Below are 24,989 nucleotides of genomic sequence, written 5' to 3' on the forward strand. Positions count from 1 at the left end.
ACTCAGTCCTTCTCTGCCACAATGTTATCAGTATTATTTCCCTACATAATATATGATATCAATATAATTTTGCCCTGCACCTTCAAGAAAACTTTTATTATGTAATCTACAAAGTTGTTTGTGGATCGCAGCTGATAAATTTTGAGGTTTGTTGAATCAATTATTTTTACTTGAGTCCTTTGCTAATTTATAACACATGATTGAATATATGTTTTTTCATTGTTGAGGCACTCTTTATTATTTTCATTTGTCATATTGTGGCACTCATAATACCAGATCTTGCTCTTGCTTTTAATTTTCCTAAGTTCATTTCTGTTGTATGTTGAACTGCAAACTGAAAGGACTAAGGGTGGAAGACCCAGCTTGTCTTTGCAAAATAATTCTGGAGTAGAATCATTCCCTTTTTAAGTTTAATATTTTTTTGTCCAAGACCTTCCACTGTGCACATGAATAGCACTGACATACTTTGAACACAGCTAATAAGTAGAATGAGAGAGGCAAAGGGTAATGAAATTAGACTGACAACAAAGACATTGTTTTCAGAGCAAAGTTAAATTTTAATGCTTGTATGGAAAGAAATGAAAGGGAAAGTAGGTGATTACAAAATCCGTGCTGGTTTAGGAGTGCATCCTCTGGGAAGGAGAATAATAAATGTGAAAGGATTGTGGAGGTTAATGGCCTTGTAGATTTTCAGATGGAAATTTATTCCATGAAAAATCAGTTACATTGGTTACATTTTAACAGAAATTAAAAGTGAGAATAGAAAACATGATTCCTTAACTTGATTTATAATCAAATTACCTAGTAATGAAATAAATTTAATTTTAGATCAGGATCTGCAACAAAGAATAAGGATTTTTTAAATGTGTGAGTGATTTCCATTCACTAGTGAGCCATGAATAAAACTTGTCTTTCAGAGATGCATGATTTTACTTGAAGTATCCTAAGTGAATGTCAGTTGTGAGGCCTCATGCTCCTAGAGATTACATATTTAGTGTTTTAAGATTTCAGCCATGTTGTTAATTCCTATTTATTTCAATAAAGTTCTGTTTCACTGTTTTAACTGAAATTCAAAATAGGGCAGATAAGGAGGAAGTAGCCTTTGGCCTTTTTAATTATTATGAGTAATTAAAAAAAAAAAAAAACACAGGAAAGTACTCCTCCACTTTCTTTTTTTAGAGACCAATATTGTAAGCTGTCTGTAGACATGAAGTTAATAGGAATGCTACACAGGGAGAGTTGAAAGGGTTTACACGAAGAGACAAATCTAGATGTCCTGTTAGCAAGTAGAGATGGCTCCTTTACTCTGCTGTGAAGTAGAAAGTGGGTATGTATTATATTAGGGTCTAAGCCAGGAAGACACATGTAACTTACCAAAGACAGGGAGCAACACTCTTCATCTCCAACAGTATTGGAGTCTGAAGAGCTTGTGGTGGTATACTCTAGTGACCATCTGCACGTGGGCTGGTGTGCAAAGGGAAAAGGATGGCCAGCTGGGCAGGCTAAGTTGCAGCTGGAAGACCAGTGCTGTGCAGATTTTTCTAGCATTTTTCTCTGCCATCTTTCAAGGATTTCTACCTCTGTTACAGCCACACAAGTGTTTACAGTCTCCAGCAATATTTGCTACCAGTGCAACTTCACCGTAGGATTTGGGCAATGAAGTGTGATTTTATTGTTGTTCTGAGAATGAACAAATGGTATTTTAATCTAGTATTCAATTGATGTTTAATTCCTTGTTACAGTTGGGGTGGGCCACATGACTTATGAATACAGCTGTGGGAAACATTTTAAGAAACTTTTTTGTTTTGGTTGAAATTGCCAATTTGTCAGAGATTTCAAAGAGATTACTTTTATTTGAAAAAAAAAAAAAAAGCCACACTGGAAATCAAACAGATCTACTGAAAGACTGCTATTGTTTGTTTGTTTGTTTGTCTGTGGCTAACATATCTAGCTCCTCAACAGGACTTGGAGGGCTGAAGGAGCTGGAAAGTCTCAGCTCCCACACTCTTGGGCTTGAAGTTCAGGTTTTACAGGCTTCCAAAGTCCTGACAGTCAGACCACCCCAGAGCTGGGCAGGGAATGGAAATTCTGCTTCAGAGGGAATTTCAGCAACAAAAAAGCTACATATTCTTCCAAACTGGAACTAAATCAAATATCAAAACTTTCAAATATTCTGCCAAATAAAGTTACTGTCCTGGGCTTAACTTCTTGCTATGACTTTAGAGTCTATTTTTGAATAATTTGTTCATGCACTTATCCTGGTTTTGTTCCTATGCATTGAAATCTCATAGCTGTTTTTGTCCAAGTGAGAACTGCACAGTCAGACCATTACAAAACCCAATAAATAAGAATGGGGAATCTTCAGGAATGTAGTTTGACAACCTCGCCTCACCAATATGCACAGAGATGCAGAATCTGACCCACTACCCACATGTCCCCTGCTTTTAGTGGGCTGGACTGGGTGGCCTATCTTAGAGCTGAGGGAGTCTCTCATGCTGCCTGGGAGCTGAAAGCTCATCCTATGGTCATCAAGAGCAGGGAAGCTCCTCCAGAGGTGATGCATGGGAATCCACTTATCTCAGATGATAGTAGGAGAAGCCTGTAGTTCAGTGGTGCGGCTAACCTGTCCCTCTTCCTTATGCTTCCAAAATTAGCAACAGTGTAAATAAAGGATTTTTAAGAGTAAAAGGTATTGGTGTGCTGAATATCTTTATAGTTTTATGTATTTCTAGGTAATCCTTGAAAAGATGTTACCCATCAGTTCAAATAACTAGAGTTGAAGGAAAAAAATAGGTGAATACTCTTAATAGCAAAGAGAATGCGTTCAGTGTTGTTGGTCTGTAAGATGTATAAGATTTCCCATGCTGATGGGTATAAAAGTGTGTTTATAGGGTTTTTCTGTACATTTCTTACAGAGCTCTAACATATCAGGGCATGCCTTTTAGGTGCCCCTTTTGTACTATAAATAGAATTTATCATCTTGGATTGCCTTTGGGATAATTTCCTTTCCCCCTGGGAACTCAGGTAACATTATTCATAGTGAAATTGGGTTATCACAAAACACATGGATATGTTTATGTCCTTGTATGTGTAATCTGATTTGTAACTCTTCTTCAACTTTTTTCTGTGTTTCCTGGTGTCTGTTACAGGACGTAGCAGTGGAAGAGCTTTAAACTGCAAGCTCCACCCACAATGCTACCTAACAAAGCAGAATTACACATAAAAACAGAGTGGAGAGAGGGGAGAGAACTCCTTCAGTGAGCTTTGCATTCAAGTGGCAGTAGCAACAGGAGTGGAGGAGTTTAAACCCTCCTCACGTAGATTCTTTTCCCACAGGAAGGAGTTTTCCATTTATTCACTGAAACCGAGATAAAGTAGAATAATTTTATGAGCAGTGGAACTAACAGAGCTGAGATTCCTGCAGATTTTTATCCTGTCTCCTCTCCACATCTTTCTGCCCTGTATTACTCTTCTCTCCTTTGTCTTTCTTTGCCTCTTGCTTGCAGTACACTCTGTTTCTCACTATGACTTCAGTTGGTATCTTCACTTCTCCCCATATCTCCATTTGTCCCACAGAGCAACACTTCAACGTGCCGTACCTGTTTGTTTGAGCAAGGGGCAGCAGGTGCGAGGGTAGACTGCCCAGGGGATTGCAGACTCTCACAATGTCCATGGCCTGATTTCTCCCTTCCATCAATCAGAGCACCAATTTGGTTCTCACCATCCTCTCTTCAGCCACCAACTCTCACAAAACGTGCAAGAATGCAAGTCCTGGAGACCTTGACCCCTGTGGCAAATATGGCTGAAGTTATCCATTTGCTTAAAAAAATTTTTAGGACAGACTGCAAGGTAGACCAGTAGTTAAACTGTATTAAACATATCACCTAGACATTCTGCCTACTCCTAGAGAATATTTTTACTTTGTACCTAAAATGTGTGCCCACAGTAACCTCTTTCCTTGAGACTAGCACAAATGTTAATTATCAAAACTTGCATTATCTGTTCTTGACCTATATATGACATTCTTCTCCCATTGCTTCCATCCTTTTGTCAGCATGACTCAGGTACAGTGCTGCCACAGCCAGTTGGAGAAGCAGTACTGTTCAGATGGGATTGAATTTGCCAACGTGCGTGAGGAGTGTGACTCACATATTGGTGAAAATTCTACCTGTGAAGCTGAATACTTCAAGGTGAGACATTAGAGCTACTCCTGTTTGGCTTCAAGAAATGGTATTGACTGTCTAGATTGGTATTAAGGGTTGACCCTGAACATCACTGTACTCAGTTTGATGCACATAAACAAGTTTTTCCCATCTACTCCTCATGTCTCTGTTAAGGCTGTCCACTTTGTGCTTCTTGGAGAGAAACAGTTCCTTGTTGAGTGAAGCAGACTGTCTTATTACATTTTAGCAGAGGAAGAGGGTAGAATGCAAAAGGGTTGAAAGTCTTGAATGGGTAGTTGGCTAGGAAACTACTTTTGCATGAAGAGAAGACATCAATGCTGTAGGAAGGGATGGGTGAGAAACACAGATGTGTTTCAGACTTTAGCTTTCATTAGAGCCTCATGGCCTAACAGCAAACTCAGTGGTTTTCAGTATTGGTGGTCCAAAGGGGTAGGGCTGAAGTTAATCCTCTCAGCGTACTTACAATTCCCACTTGTGTATGTGTCCTTAGTTAACATGACTTTGATTTACAATTGAATGGAGACATCTGAAAGCTTGTGATAAAAGCATTTGATATTAGAATAAAAATGCCTATCATTGGCATCGTTAGTTAATCTGTGCCCTGCCCTCTGCCTTTATTACTGTCTTTGTGTCTCATTTCTTGAAAGGGACCATATTCATACCACATACCACTCTGCAGAGTGTTTTGGGAAGAAAGTTCAAACAGTAAGATCATGATCTTGACCGTGACCCAGTCATGAACACCTCTGGTCCTGTTAAGGATTTCTTTCAGTGGTGATGAAAATAGAGTGATTTTAATTCTTCCCATTGCTCAAAGATGCTGAATGTTTTGGTTCATTCAGTTAAAAAATCTACTCTATAGAAGATGGCAGATAATGTCTGACTGACAAGTTTCATATTTCTTCAAAATGCTTGCTTGATTGTGTTCCTGGCAGTAGGATGCTGCTGATGCCAGGGCTGTGAAGTAATCCACGTTCTCGCTGTGAGTAGAAGAAAGGTAACACATGCTGATGAGGCTGGCGTTGTTGGGTTGTCACAAACTTGTCTGCATGTGTAGCGTGATTTTGTCCCGTGGTGGAGCATGTCCCCCAGAGAGGACATATGTTACCTGTTGACCATGTCCAGGGTATGCCCTGTTCCTAGCACAGAGATTCCTCTGTGCAGCCTTTACCATTAGGAAGCTTGTCCACCCCAATCTGAATATAGCACAAAAAAATACTTAGCCCTCTGTGTCAGTACTTTTGAAGGGCTATGAACAGATGAACAAGGACTGTGATGGCGACTACTCTGCAGATTCAAGCGCTTGCTACCAGAGGCAGGTTTATAATAGCAGCACTGTTTTAAACACAAGCCATGAGACAACTCTAAAACAGAACACAACTGTTCAAGGAAACCCACTTCCCATCAGTTGACTGATGTTTCCCTATGTGGGCTTGTCAGCATGAGGAAGAAGAGTTAATGATTTTGCTTTTAAAATGGCCAGACTTCTTTAAAGATGGTAGGTTTTCATGGTGACAGCTGTATTATTAATCAAAATGGACTGGGCTCATGTCACATAACTGACATCTTTCCTTTGCAAAACACAGTGCATGAGGGCTGTTGGGAACACTCGCTGGCCTGTCCTAACCTCCAAATATGCTTCAGCATTGTCTGAGAGGATGTTAGTTGCCAGTAGAGCTTGCTAATATTTAAACATTGCAGATGATTGTGGGACAATGCCTGAGCCCATATTCTGTCCCTGTTTAATTTACTGGTATAAACGTAGTCAGTGTTATTTAATCTTTGTGTGCCATGTTCTGCCCCACCCCCCCAACAGGAATATCCTACACTTAATAACTGTACTGAGTTAGCTGTAGGAGTATCTTTGTAGATAATCTCTTTGATCCATGATGGACATAGATGATTTATGATCTAGTATCAGTGAACAATTCATCATTTTGTTTGTTGAATACATTTTGAATCTGATGACCTTGAGACATACGTGTATCTGGCAATTGTGCCCTGCTGTGGTAAACAAACTTCTTAATTCACACCAAGCCCATCTCACATGGGCTTGAATCTCATTTTGCCTGAGTTGGTCTGTTCTTGTTTAGCTTAGGTAGCATAGGAAATCTCTTGGATCTTCTTTCTCTCCTTCAAGGAAGCAGAAAGAGTGATTTAGTAATTCAGTTAGTAGGATTAATCACAGCACTTTGCAGCAAATGAGGCAGCTAATCTTTCTTTTGAATCCAAAACTTGCGATTGGAAAGAAGATAAAAAGACCATGTTTTGAAAACACTTGCCTCAGCTTTTACACTTAAAGGCAATAGGCATAGGCAATGGTGGGCATAATTTTACTGCTCCGTATTTTTGGAAGCATAGCTTTTCTTGCCTTGAAAAAAAGGATGCAAAATTAATATTTAAAATCTTCATCAAAAGACAGTAATCAATTTCCAGACTTGTTGCTGATCTGGGGGATGTAGAAATGGTTTTATGAAAGTTTCCACCACAACAGCTCTGGAGAAAGGAGTGAACCTTCTAGCAATTTGACCTTCTTTAAGGTGCTAGGACATTTTCCCCAGAATTTGTCATAGGTACTTTCTTTTTCCAAAGATCGAGATACAGCCTCATCTCCCCAGTTTTGTCAAGAATACTTTGGTTGTGTGTATCAGGTGAGCGCAGAAGTTTTATTGCTTTGGGCTGTTGAACTTATTTTCTATTTTTGTTCAAATCTTAGAAAGTTCTGAAAAATTCCACTGAGTTATTTGTATTGTATTTTTTTGTCTGTTTTTCATAGCATCTACTAGTTAGTCTGGATTTCAGGAAGTGAGAGACCTCTTGTGGACAGATACACAAAAGCAATGTTAATACATGGTTCACCCTTCCAGATCTGGTAATTTATACGGTGACATAAAGAATAAAGACCTATTAGAAAATTTAACTAATTAAGAGACCTTATTGATGAAAGCAATTTCAGATTCTTCCTAATCAAACCAAAAATAAATCTTGAAACTTCTCACATTTAACAATTCATTCCTTTTTTCCTTCCATCTTTATTCCTTTCTGTGAGAAGGCCAGGTATAAGAGCAGTCAAGGGATCATAGGACTTCAAGTAGGACACAGCTTTGTATCCAGACACGAAGATCAAGGCATGGCTTTGAAGCTGCATGGCCTTTTGCTAATAACAGGGGAAAGGCAAAGGAAAAAATGTTTGAGATTATTATTGGGATCACTTAAGAAGCAAAGGCTTACAGGCAGTGGAAGTGTGTAATTGTTAGATTGTACCATCCCTGAAGGCAGCGATGGTTCTAGCAAATGGGTGAATGGCCATTGCAACGTGCCTCTGGGCAGCTGGCAGTCTTTTGAAAATGGCTGCAAACACATCAAGAACTGAACTAATATGGAGTCTAGACTGCACTCCAGACTAAAGGATTAAAGTCTTTCAGAATAGACTAACAACCCTGAAAAGATTAGTGTGAAAAAGGAAGTGTTGAGATTAATCTTACCAGGATAGTGATAGTTATAATGACATACTGCTTTGTGTCTCAGAATACCAGAGTGCTCCATGAACATGAGTTAAACTAGCCTTATCACTGCTATATTACTATCATTCCACAGTGAGAGAACTGAAAGAAAAAGTGACTTTCCCAGTTCACAGGTGAGAGATGTGGAGATGTATGTGAGTCTACAGAGTCCTGGCTGTGCTCTGAGCACAAGGCCATTCATCAGCTTCTCCATCTTTTTTCTTTAGTTGAACAGGAAATGTTAGCCTTTAGGACTGCCAGTGCAGAATCTTCTAGGGTCAATATTAAAAGCCAGTTACCATAAACATCAGTTAAGAAAACATTTGACACTTTCCATCTCTGGATCATTTTGGCTGTGGTATAGCAACATAAATTATTATCATTATCAAGATGTTAAATCAAGATGCATCACGCACAGTTAGAATAAATACAGGTTGGAACAAATGGTTCCAACAATTATGTTAAATGAGGATACAGTTTCTTACAGACATTGCAAGATTTGGCAAGTTCTGTACTTGAAGATTTACATTAGCTGGAGACAGAGGTCTTTCAAGTGGTGGCTCAACCTGGAAGAAATAAAGAACATAAGGTTATTCAACACTTCAAGAATGTCAATTAATGATCGCTCTTTACAAAAAAAATCCAGAGAAACTCTATAACTCCCAAATTGAGAGTTGTGTGACAAGACAAAGAAATAGATTGAGTCAATTCATATAACTAACAGTAGAAGCCAGTGAGGATATCCAGAAGTATATAATGTCAAAATTTGGCAAGGCATCAGCTGTATTCAGTAATTTAAATAAGATTTGGTTATCAAAAATATGCAAGCTTAAGTCAAACAAAATGTCTTCAGCTCAGTTTTCATTTCTGTCTTCTAATTTATGGTTGTGAAAATTGGAAATCCAACAAAATTATAGACAGATGTTAAAAACTTTGAGAAGGATGCCTCAGGAAAATGTTAGACTTGTTAGAATAAATATTCAGAAATGTTGCAATTCTTGGAAGAGATCATCAAGTATTTATTTCTAAAGTTATCCAGAAAAGCAAGAAAAGATGGAAATACCCCAGATACATTAGTGATGAAACCAGAGCATCCGCCACTGGATGAAAGTAGTTGGAGAACTGAGTAAAAAAAGTAGGTAGTGAGGAACCATCCTACCAAACAGTAGTTAATAAGGGAAAACATGTACCTTAGTGTTATGGTGGGCATGAAAACAACACCCCAGCACTGGCCAGGAGGGAATAGTTCTTGCCATACAGCATTCTGCAGCAGGGAAAGGATTCAGCTGTGTATTTAAAGACAAAGTACAGAATAGCATGCTTACATACTTCAAAATGCTGTAAAGTAAAAAATACTGAAGAAACAAGGAAAAAAGATTTTATTTTACTTTCATGCTGCTGTAGGTTTTAAAAGAGCCTTTCACTGACTTGCAGAGAGAGAAACATATATAATACCATATAAGGGAAAACTTAGAATATAGGCAGGGTATACATCTCAGAGTAATGAAAGAAATGTAATAGTTGCCTTCTTTTCAATAGGTGTGGTGCTTAAGGCCTTGAATTACAGAATTACAGAAATTTAGTTCCATGTTTAGTTATTTTACATTCCATCTGCTCTGTTTAATGGCGCAGGCTATTTTCTTCAAGCAAAAAAGTGTCTGGAAGAATAGTGAAATTAACAATAAAAGCTTAAATCTGCCTTTACATGACAGTAGCAATTGGCAGACACCAGTTCCAGAGAACCAAACATCTTTGCTGCTTTCTAACAGCAAGGAAGAAAAATGAATAATGAGCAGTGTCCCCTTAAGTTAAAAGAAAAAGAAACCTCCATGGGATTAACTTGTCCTGTGTTCACTTCTGTGGTGTATTTGGGGGTGTAGTTCAGCAGGTCTGGAAGAGGTAGATCATGTTTTGTTGCTGGAAGCCATGTCAGGACTGTGATGCTTTTAGATAATGTTTGACTCTGTAGTCTGTTTTTCAGAGCAGAAGAGCTTCTCTTTATGACCTGTTAACACTAACCTTGGATGAATCATGCTTGTTTGCTTGTTTGTCTGTTAGTTCAGAGAGGTGTATTTTTTGCTGGGAGGTTGAGTAAGCAGTTTATAATTAAACTGAGTTATGCACTTCACTGATCGTGTCCCATTTTAATTGGACTGGACACAAAAGGGAAGCAGAGATGTTAAGAGTTCCCACTGTTCACTGGTATTTGAAATTGGGCCATGCAGGCAGGGAGCAATGAAAATTCATATACATATGTGGACCATTCTGGTCCTTCACATCACCTTGCACACACATTCACACATACACAATATTTGTGAGAACTGGATCCAGGCTCTGTGCTTGGCTATATGTAGGCCAGATGCAGAGCTCATGGAACTAAACTACAATTAAAATGTCTGAGCCTAAGTATACCAGGAGTTCTTAAAGAGTTTGCAGAAAATTTTCCATCAGTTTGCCAAAGTGAGATAATGCTATTGACACTACTGACAAAATTTGCATTGATTTGTTCAGAGCTAGGATTTGACTTTTTTTTTTTTTTTTAACAGATATGTTGTTATTGTTGTTTGCTGGGAAAGGCTGCCCAAATTCAAGGACAGAGTTGTGAACCCAACCCGAAGATAGGATACCAGTGTGGAATTGTCTTCAGAGCTTGCTGTTTGAAGGGTCAAGAAGGCATTGATGTGTCCATCAGAGATGATGCTCCTAAAAAGGAGCAAGGTATTTTATGTTGCAATATAAAAGAGTGAGAAACAAAATGATATGGGGTACAAGGAGTGCTTGTACTTTAAATTATTTCTGTTGGAATTCCTCTAACTTGAGATCTCCTCTGAGTAATTTAATGATGCATGTTTTGGAACTCATTTTTTTGAATAGTAATAGCTGAGACATTGTGTACAGGAGGCTGAAAGAGCTGGAAAGTCGTCACTCAATTCCTGGTGTCAGAACTTAACTGTAAGACAGGTTATTTTGGCCACTAATGATCTCATCTTGATAACTGAGTATAAGCTATTAATTTTTAATAGGATTTTTCCCACTGATAAATTCTTAATTAAAAAGAAATTCAACAACTGATGCTTTTAATTGGATTTAAAATGGCCTTTGCCAGCTTGGCAGAATCCAGATGTTGCCTTTTGTGTGAGAGGCAAATGCCCACAAACTGAGGGTGTTTGAAATGCCTGGACTGTCTGGGAGAACTGAACATTTCTGGGAAATGTGGTATTGGCATTTCTTTCGACATTTTCAAGAGAGAGGAGTGTCTAGATGGCAGCAGCTCCTGACACCCTCCTCCACACCTAGTCCACAGAGCTGAAGAAAGTGAGTGAGTGTGGACATACTGACCCTTACAGACCTGGGTTTCGGGGGTTTTTTGCCTTTTTCACTTAGCAGGCAGACCTGAAAGTGGAGAAAAAAGTCATGCTGTATAGTGTTGCCTCCCTTGTGGGCAGCTGAGCACTGAAAACATGCAGTCTGGCTTGCAGATCTCCAGTGACAGATTTTGGGAGACCTCATCTTAACCAATGACTTAAACCCAAACCCCACCACAAAAGCTTGCCTTGGTCTCCTTGAGCCAGTGTGTTATCAGATTTGTTTCAGGTTTTTCAAATCTGTTTTATGTCAGTGTACACACTTACCCAGTAACATTTAGAAATACCCTGCCAGTTTCTTTGTGTACTGCTGTCTCAGCGGGGGAATTCCCCTTGTCCATTAGCACTGGCTGAAGTGACTGGACTGGTAGATATCTTGCACTTGGACCACTCTGCTAATAACAAAACAGGGCAGACTCAAGACTACCTGCATGACATGAGATATATATCAACACCTGAAAATCCATAATTGTGAGCACAGCCTACAGTATTTCCCCACTTACCCTTGTGGGCAAGTGGCACGCATAACAACCATTATGTGTATGGTTAGTATTGTTATTATGGCACACATAATAACCATTATGCGTTGCAAAGATAGGTCTATGTCAACAAGCAGGGCAGGACAATGTTCTTATCATTAAACTAAGAAACAAGCAGGTGGTTGAATGTATGCCAAATATCCCTATTGACCATAAAAATTGCTTGTAGAAAGGCAGAGCAGGCAACATGAATAGACACCTTTGTTAGTCATGAAGGGGAGATCAGTCTCCATTTTTTAAGGCAGCTTCTTGGACTAGCACCTTGTGTTTGTGTTGTGCAATAGCAAGGCATGCAAGGCATTCTGCTGCACAGGGTGGGGCAAGCTAACTCCCTGTATGACACTTTCTTAGTCATGTAAAGAGTAATGTCTGGCACTGTGTCCCCAGAGACCTCTACAAAATCAGACCAGACTTGGGCAAACTGATTTCATTAGCTTCTGGGTGACCAAAATGTACCCCTATGGCTTGAGGACTCAATGTACGAACCCAGCCTTGTGCCACTGCACAAAAACTTGCTTTCACTTCCATGATATATTATTTGCTTGTAAGTGACTGCTGGTTGAATAGGCTTATGGACAATCACTGAAATGAGACTAAGCTTCCTATTCAATAACCAGAGTATTTTGAGATTGTGTTTTTACACAGCTCACTACCAACTTACCATTTCCCCTGTGTCCAAAGTGGCAGGATTGGAGGAAGTCCATTAGCTAGTCCTTTGGGCAAGCAATGGGTTCAGGCAGTGGATTTACTCAGCTCTTTTATGTCCTTCGTGTGGAGAGAAAGAACTCTCAGGACACATGGACGTAGAAGTACCGCTCATCAGAGCTCTCAGAATTAAGGTATAAGAAGTACATTTGAAAGAATGCCGTAAGTAGGTGCCCAAAAGTTGGGTGTGGAGTTCTTTTTGGAATGAAGTCTAAATAAATAACTGAGGTTAATCTGATTTTCATTAAAACTGTGAGTACCCCAAGCTACTATAAAGTCAGTGGAAGCCAAGCATGCCTCAACAACATGTCTTATGAAAATGAGGTTAAGCTCTGGTTAAAAGCCTAATGTTAAAAACCTGCATTTGAAAATCTCAACCCATATGTAATCTATGATCACAGCGTGATTTTCCTATTGAATCAGCCAGATGGAAAATGCCCCATGGCTGTGTGCATTTGAATGTCAAATTTAAGTGTGAAATAGCTGTAAAATATGTAAATAATGCTCTTTAATTTTGTCCTGGTTTATCCAGAACCCTGGTCTGAGTCCTGTCTCAAGCAAGCAGCTTTTTACTGTGAGAAGAAAAGTGCTTTCTCCTCTAATGCCTATCTCTCCTCTTTTTAGTTGAAATTTCAAAGGAGGAACTAGACCAAGAAGATCCTTATCTGCATGATGGCTGCAGAGGTAAGTCAGGTAACTAGTCCTGTTAGCCAGCTCTTTTGTGATTGTCTCCAATAAAAGTGAAGCAAACTTAGATCTAGAGATTAGCCAAAACCTTTAGCCTAGGCTAGTTATAGTAAAAATAACAGAATGAAGATGTGTTCTAAGACATAGCAGGCCATTATGTGATGCCTCAAAAGTTCTTAAATACAAGGCATTGTCTCCCATAGTGGAGTTCATCTTATTCAACTGAAGCTTAGACTATACATTTAAATTTATTTAACTTCTAGTGGGTAATACCTCAGAGGTGTTACCCATTGAACCCGTGGAGTACTCTGGATTTTTCAGAACATGGGGATCCTATATTAAATATGTGCATTCTTTTATTCTCCTCTTGGGATGATCAGGGTGATTGAATATGAAATGAAACTTGTTTCCTTTTGAGATGCATCACCTGAAAAAAAGGAAGAAAAGCGGCTATTGTCCTCATTAGTCAGGCTGTTCTGCCTCCTGGGAAGAATGTGTTATTGGGATATTGTTCTGCTAAGTATTCTGATTTATTGCTTGTCGCATGCAATTTACATGTCTATAAACTTAAAACAGAAGTGATTTATTATTTTCTACAAGCATTTCAGAACTAAGTAATGTATTTAGGATAAAATCAATTTAATAGACTTATATTCCAGTTGAGAGATGATTTACTGTGCTGCATGTTGTATAGCTATTACACTCAAGAGAGAATGGAAATGTCTACTAGGTCATTAGCTAGTCAAAGCCAACCCTGGCTGTCCTCTTTGTCTCCAGCTGCTAATTACAAGAGATGACATAGAAAAATGTGTTATATATTTTCCTAGCATTATTTCTTTATGTAATCAGTTGTTGCATTTGTCAGTTAATCAGCTGCCTGCAAGAGATGAATTGGTATGACTAATTACAAATTAGAGTTTCTGTCTACAGTATATTTTCTGATAAACTTGGCATGCCAGAATTACTTGTGATTTTCCAAACTTCACCAGGGGAAACAGATTTCCTAGGCAGAGGAACTTCTAGCAGTTTGTTTTGGAGCACCTTCATGCTATATAAGGAAATTAATTCTGTTCTTCCAACACCTCCACGATGGGTTTTACTGTGGCTGACAGGAGCTCTCAGTATTAGCAGAGGTTCAGAAAGTGGTAGCTGTCCTTCTCAACCACAAGACTGTGGTTACTTCTAATGTCATTGCCTTTGCCAGTACTGTGTACAGACCTAATTTTCTGTGGTGTATTAATGGCCCTGTCCTCATTAGAAATTGTTGCAAATTAAAAAATTATTTTAATTCACTCAAAAATTTTAAGTATTACAGCTGCATTTGCCCACATTGGTTGTGCTTATCCCAAACCTTTTGTTTAATGCCTATTCAGCTATTCTGAAAAATGGAAGAAGACAGGTTCTATTTGTACTAAGAATATCAGTACTCTTACAACAAGTAGTTGGAAGTATATAACCTTTTCTCTATTGTGAGAATATTAAATGTTTTTAATATTAATTTATTTCTTAACAAGATGAGAAGAAGTAAGTTTTCTTAATGATGAGCCAAATTTTGTGTAAATTTCCTATAGTATTCTCTCTTTCTGTGTGCCAGAATAACCCCAGCTCTCTTTCACATCCTTTGTGACTCCTGCACACATCTCACTAGGTCCTTAGTACCCCAGTAGTAAGTCTTGGTTCCTTTAGGTTCTCTGAAACCTTTGTCACCCACAATACCCTCTTCTCCCTTTCATGTTTCCTGCCTGCTGGGTAGGAAAAGAACATGTGCTATAGCTAATGCAGGATTATTGTCCTAATAATGATGGGCTAAAAATAAATCCTAATGCAGCTAATAGTGAAAATGTTTCATTAGCTTATGGTGATGCATCTCGTCTTCCTTATTTTACAGTAATTACCATATAAAGTTTTAACTTGCCAGCCAAAACCTTAGGAGGTGTCTGAGCTCATCAGCATTTTCCCTTCAACTTCTAACAATGATGGGCCATAAGCGATGCCTTAATTTAGTTCCTTCTTGTATTCATTTTTAGAACTAAAAGAATCCAGTGATTACAAATGCTTCATTCAGTGTTTAGCCCTTTCCTTCTTTTTTATATGTGTGTGTTCAGTTATCTGCTTTTCTAAATAAATCAGCAAGCATCCTGTAAATTAATGGTTTGTTTCAGTTCCTGTGAAGAGCTTCTTACATATCAGACTTCTTAAAATATCCAATTAGGTGGTGGGCCCTGCTCTCAGCAGTGCAGAGACACAGGATCCAGTTACGTCTGCTCCTGCTTTGTTGGGTATCAGCTTCAACCAGATGGTGTCAACTGTGAAGGTAAAAGAAATAAAACCATTGCCTTGATTATCAACATCATTGTTTTAAAACAGCAGGAATAGATAAAAAAAGATCCAGACAGAAGAGATCAGAATATGCTTATGCCGGCTGGGGAAAGAGGTGAGATCATTAAAAGTTGATTTAAATGGAGTGTTGGAATGAGAGTTGTGGGAAGATGGAGTTAAGAAAGAATCAATAGAAGAGATGGAGGATTTAGAGTGGAGAAGAGTCAGAAGATCTTGAATTTATTGTTGTGCATAAAACCAAAATAAAATACATGGTCTCTTTTACAATAGTAGATAGTAATTGATAAGGGAGATGAAATAGAGTAGGATTCTTCAGCTTGTAAGGACAGGACTGTCATGGTTTAACCCCAGCCAGCAACTAAGCACCATGCAGCCACTCACTCATCTCCCTCACAGTGGGATGGGGGAGAGAATCAGAAGAGTAAAAGTAAGAAAATTCATGGGTTGAGATAATGACAGTTTAATAGGTAAAGCAAAAGCTGTGCACGCAAGCAAAGCAAAACAAGGAATTAATTCATCACTTCCCATGGGCAGGCAGGTGTTCAGCCATATCCAGGACAGCAGGGCTTATCATGCGTAATGGTGACTTGGGAAGACAAACGCTGTCAGTCTGAACATCCCCCCCTTCCTTCTTCTTCGCCCAGCTTTATATGCTGAGCACGACGTCCTATGGTCTGGAATATCCCTTGGGTCAGTTGGGGTCAGCTGTCCCAGCTGTCTCCTCTCCCAGCTTGTGCACCCCCAGCCTTCTCGCTGGTGGGGTAGTGAGAGAAGCAGAAAAGGCCTTGACTGTGTAAGCACTGCTCAGCACTAACAAAAACATCCTGGCATTTTCAACACTGTTTTCAGCACAAATCCAAAACATAGCCCCATACTAGCTACTATGAAGAAAATTAACTCTATACCAGCCAAAACCAGCACAACAACTGACAGAAAGGATGAAAGTTTTGGCTAGTGTGAGTGGTATGGGAATAGTCAAGGCGGAAGAATTGTTAAGTTTCTCTCAGAAGAAGAACTAAAGGGACATAAAATGAAATGGGCTGGGATAGAGCTCATCACACTTGACTTCAGACATGTGCAATGTAGACATTTGCTTCTGAGCTAGTCAGTCTAGACTCCTTTTGTTGCTGAGAGAAACAAGCACTTCCAGGGCACAGTTCATCTTGCCTGTTCTGTAGCTATTCTAGGATAAAAAGCGTTACTTGTTGGGAGTGCCTTTTTTTGTCATTGACTGAAGAGGGAGTCTAGGTAAGTAGCTCAGATACAAACTTCAGAATATAGAAAAGATATTGATGATTGGTCAGATTAACACTAACCTAGTGTGAAATATAAAAAGGAAGAACTTTTACATTTGATACACGTGGATGCCAAATTTTCTTATGCATTCAAAGAGAAAATGAAAAAATTCACAAAAGAAATGTCTATCAGTAGCAATTAAGTAGAAAGTTGCAGTCTGTGGCTCGGGGAGTCCCTAAACCATATGTTGGTGGGAGGCAGCACAGTGGAAGGATTTCTGAAAGTTTGCCTCATTCACATAGTCACTATAATCTGCTACTGGGCTGAATCAGATGAAGTTGGCCCTTTGCTCTCACTCAGTACAGCTTCCTCCTCTTTCCTAAGTACAGTGAATCAGCAGTCATATGTGCTGTTACCAGTGGGGTCAAAATGTCTTTACTGGCTCACGGTCTGACAACAGAGGTGAGTAGCCATGTTGTGGGTGTGTGAGTCTGAGGCCAAATCCACACCATTCTTTGTATCCTGATGCTCAAAGTAATGACTGGTTAGAGGTGTGCCCACAGCTAGCCTTTGACCTCATCTCTTCCCAGGGATTTCATGTTTCCTATTTACTTTCTTTTTTTTTTAATCGTTTTGCATATTCTAGATATTAATGAGTGTATCACTGGGACACACAGCTGTGGGATTGGACAGACCTGTGTCAATACATTAGGATCCTTTCGCTGTCAGCGGGACACGAGCTGCGGAACTGGTTATGAACTAACAGATGACAGTCGTTGCAAAGGTACGTCTTTTGCAGAGAAACTGAAATCTTCCAGACTTAAGTAAAAAAATAAGTACATCATCATGTCATGCTCTTTTACTTTTGGTAAATACACATGTAAGCTGTAGTTACGCAGGGACACACAGACAGTGCTAGTTCTTCTGGGACAAAGATTTTCCACCTGTCACCTTGCAGATACCAGATCAGGCTGTCTGTGGACTACAACAAAGACTTCCAGGAGAGATAACTCCATTTATTTTACACTGACAATTTGTGTTGTGTGACAGGAGCTGGCGTGGGAACTGAAACAGTTGCTTTTGAAGGCCCAGCATTCAGACCACATGCATTTTTCTGGTGTTTACTTCTGGCTAGCTCTAGTCTGGTCCTGTAAATTGGTTGCTCATTAGTGAACGGAGTGCCTAAATCCTGCTCCCGGAGCATACTTAATGGTTTAGTTTCACCTGAAAGAATCAAGTTTGCACACTTTGGAGTGTGAAATGAAGTGTGGCAAGTGGAGTGACTAGGTGATTCAATTTGAAAATGCTAAGGTAGATGCATCTTTTTAAAAAAGTAAGCCTTTATCCTCAGGAGGTTTAAATTTGTTACAAAGGGATTGATTTCTTAATCACAACATTCTTAAGGATTAAAAATGAAAAAGAGTTAAAAGCACTGTTCTTGACTAGCTATGTTTGAACACAAGGGTAATAGTCTTTTTTTTTACTAAAGAAATGACTGATTTCAAGTTGCATCTAGCTCAATGTATGCTGTTATGTGCATCTGTAACTTCACCTGACATGCTAACTTCACGGAGATATACATTAGCAGCGAACTCCATTTGATGTGGAATTGGTTTCCACTATGAGAAAGTCTGTTCCCCCTGTGCTTAGAATTGTTTATAAACAGACTAATTTCATTCCCCTGAGTAAATTAACGCAACCAAAATTCTGGGTAGGGTTTTATTGTAGAAACAGATTAGTGATGAATAATAGATTGAATAAAACAGCTGACGAACAAACTCCAACGCAAAACCTGCAGAACATACAGGCAATGTTTTTCAAAGTATCATGGTCTAACTTTGATCCCTTTGAAGTAAAATTTCTGCTGATTTGAATGACATCAGATTTAGGCCAACAAATAGCTTACCAGCAAGTATTAACAATCTTTCTCTGGTGGAAAAAAAGGTGTACAGACAGTAAATTATGGATGCCATTAATGTTAGAAATTTCTTATCTGGATAAGATATGTTAATAATATTAATTATTAATGTTATGTTAATAGCAATGAAAAGAGAAAATGAATAATCTTCATGTATGATTTTTAAATGCCAAGTAAAACAACTGAGTTGTGCAACATGTAGACCCCTGCTGAACCCAATTTGGCATTAACCCATCCTAAACTTAAAAGGGGCTCCACAATCATTACTTAAGTCTCAGAAAGCTCTAGGGATAAGCAATTGCATCTACTGTTGTGTCAGCTGCATAAATGCGAAGGCTGAAGCATCCTATTGCTATAAAGTTTCTGTATTTTAATAGCTTTAGGAGATTTCATCCCATTGCAAGGTGGCAAACATTAAGTTTGTAGTTGCTTTTATGTGGACGGGGCTACATTTGTGAATGAAGCCTCATGAGCCCTTGTTTGCTTTATCTGAACCATAACTTATTCACAAATATTTATTGTCTATTCTGAACTGGAATGGAATATTAAAGTGAGCAGAAATCGTATTTATGTGCATTCTAAAGCACAATAATGCAAGGATATTGCAAGCCTTAATATGGATGAGAATCAAGGCCAATTAATTCACTTATGAAAGAAATGAACAATGTTTGCATTGGGTCTAAGGTTAAAATTAAAATCATACTTGGACATATGATTAAATCTCACTGATTTCAAAGCTGAGCCCATGTATAAGCACACAGCTGAATCAAGGCTGAACACTGCTGAACATGATGCTTCAGGTGCTCTGTAATAATTTTGAATCATTTAGTTGTGAGAACTAAACTTGTAAAGCATAATAAACACACACCCCCATATATAATGTTAATAATGAAATAATAAAAAAATCCTTAACTTATTCTACCTGTTTTTACTGAGATTCTGTTTGAGGTAGTAGGTCAGATTGATCCTGGGTCACTGCACTGAACTGCATGAAGGTACGCTGAGGATTAATCTGTCTGACATTTTTAACTATGTCTTATGTTTTAAATGTGATGAAAAAGCTTCTGTCAAACTCCTACTAACAATTTTTTTTTGTGATGTACTAGATATTGACGAATGTGAGACTGGTACTCATAACTGCCCCCCCGATTTTATCTGTCAGAATACTCCAGGATCTTTCCGTTGCCGACCCAAGCTACAGTGCATGAATGGGTTTATACAAGATGCGCTAGGCAACTGTATTGGTAAGACATATTCTTAACTCAGTGAATAATTAAGTGTTGCCTATGAGAAAAGTTGTAGTTTCACTGGGTGAGTTCTGAGCTTCTCAAGTCATTCTTCATGCATGTATGCGTTGCTCTACTATGTGTTTTTTATGTCCTTTAAAGACAGGCTTGGTCCCACAGGTAAGACTTACAGATGAAAACCATTTAAATAAAAGACTTAAATACTAGATCTCTATTTTTAGTGAGATGTGGTTACCTAAGGCACTTAGCTGCATTTGAACATTTTCCTTAAGTCTTTGGGTATTCTGTCTGAAACCAAATTTGTAAAAAAATTTGTGATATGTTTTATCTACCTCTATCCAAAAGGTTTTAGCTAAAGCTTAGTATAAAAAGCTGTAATTTATGACATCCTCTGTAATGCGCTTTGTTGATATTAGTATGCGTGGTTTTACAGGTATGTAGGTCTTTCCAGACCTGTCCCCCGTTCGTTATAGCCTATCAAGAATCTTACTATGTATGAGAATGGTGGGCCAGTTGTAACACACTGCGGAGAGGAGTTTTATTTTAAAGACTGATTACAATCTGTCGGGCTAATGCCTTGTTTCCAAGACTCCTACAAAACAGAATTATAACCTCTATATAAATATGTTAGAATTACTGGTTTCCAGCAGACTCTAAGTGGAATTGTCTAATGTGACCTACAAATCTATCAGTTATTCCCTTGAGTAGTGTTTTCAAGTCTCAACTTAACTTTGAATTTGCCCATCGGCGTAGTGTGTCTTGGACTTGTGGAACTGGCTGAGCGGCAGTAGCTGCCAAGTCTAGCTCATTGTCAACCCTTCGTTCTCCTGACCATATCATACCCTGTAGTGCCGAAATCTGACACTGGAAACAGTGAGCCTGAAAGCAAAATTGCAGCCTTTAAAATGAAGGGGCCAGTGCTTGTGCACAGCAAACCCTTTGAAGACGTGTATCTGCCATAGCTAGCACCAGGTCCATGGCCGTTAGTAGTTAGCTTGCCTTCACTGACATTAGTAAACCCACATCAATTTGCAGCAGCAATAGTTATGTCCCCTAAAATGCATTTGCGCAAAATATGCACCAGAACAATTTCACAGGCTAATTTTACACACTGTGAATCAAATGCTGCCCTATGTGGTGTTGAGGGGAAGAAGTATGAAAACTTCCCTGTCTATCCACTGTCTTCATAAGTTGAAAATTTTACACTGTAATGAGCTGGGGTAGGCCTGGCTGAAATGTTTCATATTACACTACATCCTCTTCCCCATCTTCAGGAAGCCAACATTTTGCAAGCTGGATGCTGTACTTAGTACCATACCATACCATACCAACTGGAACACAGTAGCTCTTCAACACTTAACAGTCCCCCTGTGTAAAATGATGCTAATATCCTAGTGAAACAGTTGGGAAAATTTTAGGCAGAGAAGTACTCACATGAAGCTGGACTTTGCTGAAGGTTATGGGATGCAAGCCCATACATTCACAAGCAGTGCTGCTCCTACAAACTGTCAGATCTTCGTTACATTAACATTTCCAGGCAGCAAAGGCTGCCTCAGTACCTCCTGTAGCCACTGATTCCCAACTCTGAAACTCCTTTCCCCCAAACTAATAGCACATGCTAACCTTGCATAACAGTGAGTTCCTTATCTTCTTGGCTATATATAGCACACCAGATCATACTTTAATACAGCTTAGTCTCATCTCATTACATTTTCTGAGATTCTAGTTTATAGTGGGTTCTTAACAGGCAAAGGTTATCTTTGTCACAAAGTGATATGATGTCCAGTTTGTAAAAAAACAGACATAACATTTGATGGATGGTAGAGGGCTGCATAGTCTTATGAATACATCAATATGCTGTTCACATTCTTATGTGTTTACATAGACAACTTACCATAAGACAAGGTAGGGTATTCATGGTGAATACCTGTGAGCAGTGGTTTATCTCTCTGTAAAAATGGAGTGAGCTACTACCTATATTAGCGCACGCTACCAAATAGCTCATTCACCGTGAGCCACAACCCACAGACTGCAGCAGAACTGGTTGAGCTGGTGAACTGAATTGTTGATCATCTCTTCGTATGTTTAGGGGAGACTTCCAAAGGCTCTTAAACAAATACAAGTTCTATACCCAATTTCCACTGCTTTTCAGTGGGATCTGAGCCTCTCATACCTCCGCAGATCTTTACCCTGGAAGTGTTAGATCGGTTAAACTAAGTGGCAGAAATAGTTGTATTCTCTCATAGGCAGAACTTTTGTAACTCTCAAGGATACATCAGGATGTAAACCTCTGAAGGATTACATTAGGAAAACATCTTACCTTCAACATCTTCAGACAGCAGATAGTTACACTGACTTGTGCTCTTGTAGATATCAACGAATGCCTAAGCACCAACATGCCTTGCCCAGCTGGACAGATATGTATTAACACTGATGGTTCATATACCTGCCAGCGAATCTCACCCAGCTGTGGCCGAGGTTATCATCTCAATGAAGATGGAACAAGATGCGTAGGTAAGTCACAGTTTGGAAGAAAAACAGTTTGAAGACAATAAACCACATCTGTCATTTATGTTTACAAGTTTATTGCACTCTGCCCAAGTTTTTCTCATCCCCACAGTTGACTCTTGATCCTGTTCTTTCCCTCATGGCAGTCCCAACAAGTGTAGAATGATAAGGATCCACACTGTCCTTCATATAACTCATGAAACCCTATATTCTGAGAATAAGAGAAATTATAATCACCTCCCCAAAATGGCATTTTCTGTGATTATATTAGTGTATTGAAACAATGCTGTGTGGTCTCAAATCTCCTCAATACAGAGGTATAACACAAGAGCCACTTAATGTCCCACAGAAGCCATTCAAGTAATGTTGAAAGGCTTATATGCCTTTGGCTGGCTTTTAACTAAGGTGGCTTTTGCTAAGAGAGGTATTTTTGCATGTGTTTTTCATTTTTGTAAAAGGCTTATCAATGCACTACTGACTGTGGGTCTCTGGCATCTTACACTAGCTGAAGATCTGATCCATGAATATCGAGTGTGCATAATAAACCAATTTTGCAACTGATTTCCTCCAAAGATTGTCTGATTTCCTGATTTCTTTTCCCACCGAAGTCCATGAACATTAATGGGACACCCGAGAGATAACCTGCTTCACTAAGAATAGTTTGGATTTGTGACTCTGATCTTCTTGTAGAAGCTGAGAGCTAGATCAAAATCTTGCTTTCTGTTTCAAAACACTTTGTAACTACTAGGGCACATGGAAATATGTTAACATATTGCTCTTCTCTCAACTTGCATGCTCAGAAGTGTACTTTCAATCACTTCTCTCCTTTTTTTAGATGTGGATGAATGCTCATCCTCTAATCAGCCGTGTGGAGAAGGACATGTTTGTATAAATGCCCCAGGCAATTACCGTTGTGAGTGCAAATCTGGCTATTCTTTTGATGTCATCAGTAGAACTTGTATTGGTAAGTTGCACCTGTCGACTTAAATACATGCAGCCATGGCGTTTTAAAAAATGATCCTGTGTAAAGAATGTTATTGCTCTCTGCATAACCTCTTTCATCTGAATGTAAAATTGACTACTATATTATTTGTATAAATCTAATACCATATTAAAGAGCTGCTGATACTTCAAAGGAAGCTGTATTAGTATTGTCAACATGTTATCTGTTATCCTGTTAAAAGGTAAGATTATGACAGCGTGTGTAATTGTTTTCTGTGATATTTTTATATGCACCTACAGCAAAACATTCCTTTGGAAGATCAAAGGAACTTTCTTCTTTATAGATCTAATTCAATTATGCACTGGGGTGCTTCTAAATGAGCATTTTGGGCAAGTCCTTCCCTCTCTAGTATGAAATTTAGATCTGGAAAATAAAAATCAAACTTTTATGACCACATTCTTGTCCAGACTACTACTGCAGTGAAGCCAGCCAATACATAGACCTTTCTATATGTTTATCATTGCAGATATCAATGAATGCAGACGCTATCCAGGCCGCCTTTGTGCTCACAAGTGTGAGAATACTCCTGGTTCCTATTACTGCACTTGTACCATGGGATTCAAACTTTCAACTGATGGCAGGTCATGTGAAGGTACAGCTGTCATATGCTTTGGCTATATAGTGTGAGATACAGCTCATTGCTGTTTACCCATTTTCATTTGATTTTAGCTTGTAAGATTGCACTGGAATGGCATGAGAAATCAACCCAGTGTGGTCTCTTTGATTACATGAATGCTGTTATGATTAATTAAGGCCACTCTAGCCCACAGTTCAAATTTATTGCCCTCAGGCTAGATCATGCAGAAGTGTGTGGGTCTGCATTTACTGCATTTTGAAGGGTGATTCAGCTAGATCAGAGTCAAGACCTTCAACACCAGCCTTGCTGATACCCAGATACAAAAATGCCACTGTGGTCCTAAAGACTCCCTCCAAGTCACACACCTTGAAGGACAGTGGGAAATAATAGCGCAGTACAGATTAACCTGTACTGCCAGACCCTGTTGAGAGTAATACACCCAACCCCTTCTATTTCCAGCTTATTCAGTGACATGCATACCATCCTTTTTTAATTAAAAAAATTGTCTTCCAAACTTTTGGGTTTGTCCTGTAATAGGAGTGAGGAACATAGCAGGAAATTTGGGGTTCAGGTATATAATTTTGCATTTCAGATTTAAATGAGTGTGAGAGCAGCCCCTGTAGTCAAGAGTGTGCCAATGTGTATGGCTCCTATCAGTGTTACTGCCGCCGTGGCTTTCAACTTAGTGACATAGATGGGATTTCATGTGAAGGTAAGCATTATTGTTTTGCAGATGGAGGATGAGTGAGCATTTCTTATTCTCACCGTAACATACATGAACAATTCCATGTACCTGTAATTGTTTCATTTTAACATTTGAGTCTCTTTGGTATTTTCCTGTGAAACTATGAAACTGTATTTAATATGTCTCCCACCCATGTCCTAGTCTAGAAATACCTCTGCTTTTGTGGTGTCAGTTTTGCTACTGAATTCTAGCTTGGCGTACTTTTGTAACTTGTCAGAAATGTTTGGGTTTTTTCTGAGGAACTAACAGAATTTCTGGTCTTCAGCAAGTGAAGATACAAACACATTTATATGTTACATATGTAATATATAATATTACTAGGTAGTATTTTATATATCCTCTTTTTGTGGCAGGTTCTAAACTAATGTGTAAGTAGGTTCTCCTCAAATACAAGGAGGATGTGGGCATGACCTTGTGGGTAAGATCCTGAAT

General features: G+C 38.9%; 1 protein-coding gene across 2 annotated transcripts in view; it reads left to right on the top strand.

Annotated features, from left to right (window-relative positions):
* Nucleotides 1-24,989, top strand: part of FBLN1 (fibulin 1) — an 82,500-nt gene that overhangs the window by 19,337 nt on the left and 38,174 nt on the right. For both annotated transcript variants that reach the window (XM_049821486.1, XM_049821487.1), the window contains exons 3-12: nt 4,055-4,190; nt 10,234-10,405; nt 12,921-12,980; nt 15,196-15,297; nt 17,206-17,343; nt 19,584-19,721; nt 22,095-22,238; nt 23,068-23,196; nt 23,702-23,827; nt 24,405-24,524. In XM_049821486.1, coding sequence (XP_049677443.1) covers nt 4,055-4,190; nt 10,234-10,405; nt 12,921-12,980; nt 15,196-15,297; nt 17,206-17,343; nt 19,584-19,721; nt 22,095-22,238; nt 23,068-23,196; nt 23,702-23,827; nt 24,405-24,524 — 1,265 coding nt within the window. The remainder of the gene's footprint in view (nt 1-4,054; nt 4,191-10,233; nt 10,406-12,920; nt 12,981-15,195; nt 15,298-17,205; nt 17,344-19,583; nt 19,722-22,094; nt 22,239-23,067; nt 23,197-23,701; nt 23,828-24,404; nt 24,525-24,989) is intronic.

This window comes from Accipiter gentilis, chromosome 18, assembly GCF_929443795.1.
Source record: "Accipiter gentilis chromosome 18, bAccGen1.1, whole genome shotgun sequence".
Taxonomy (NCBI): domain Eukaryota; kingdom Metazoa; phylum Chordata; class Aves; order Accipitriformes; family Accipitridae; genus Astur; species Astur gentilis.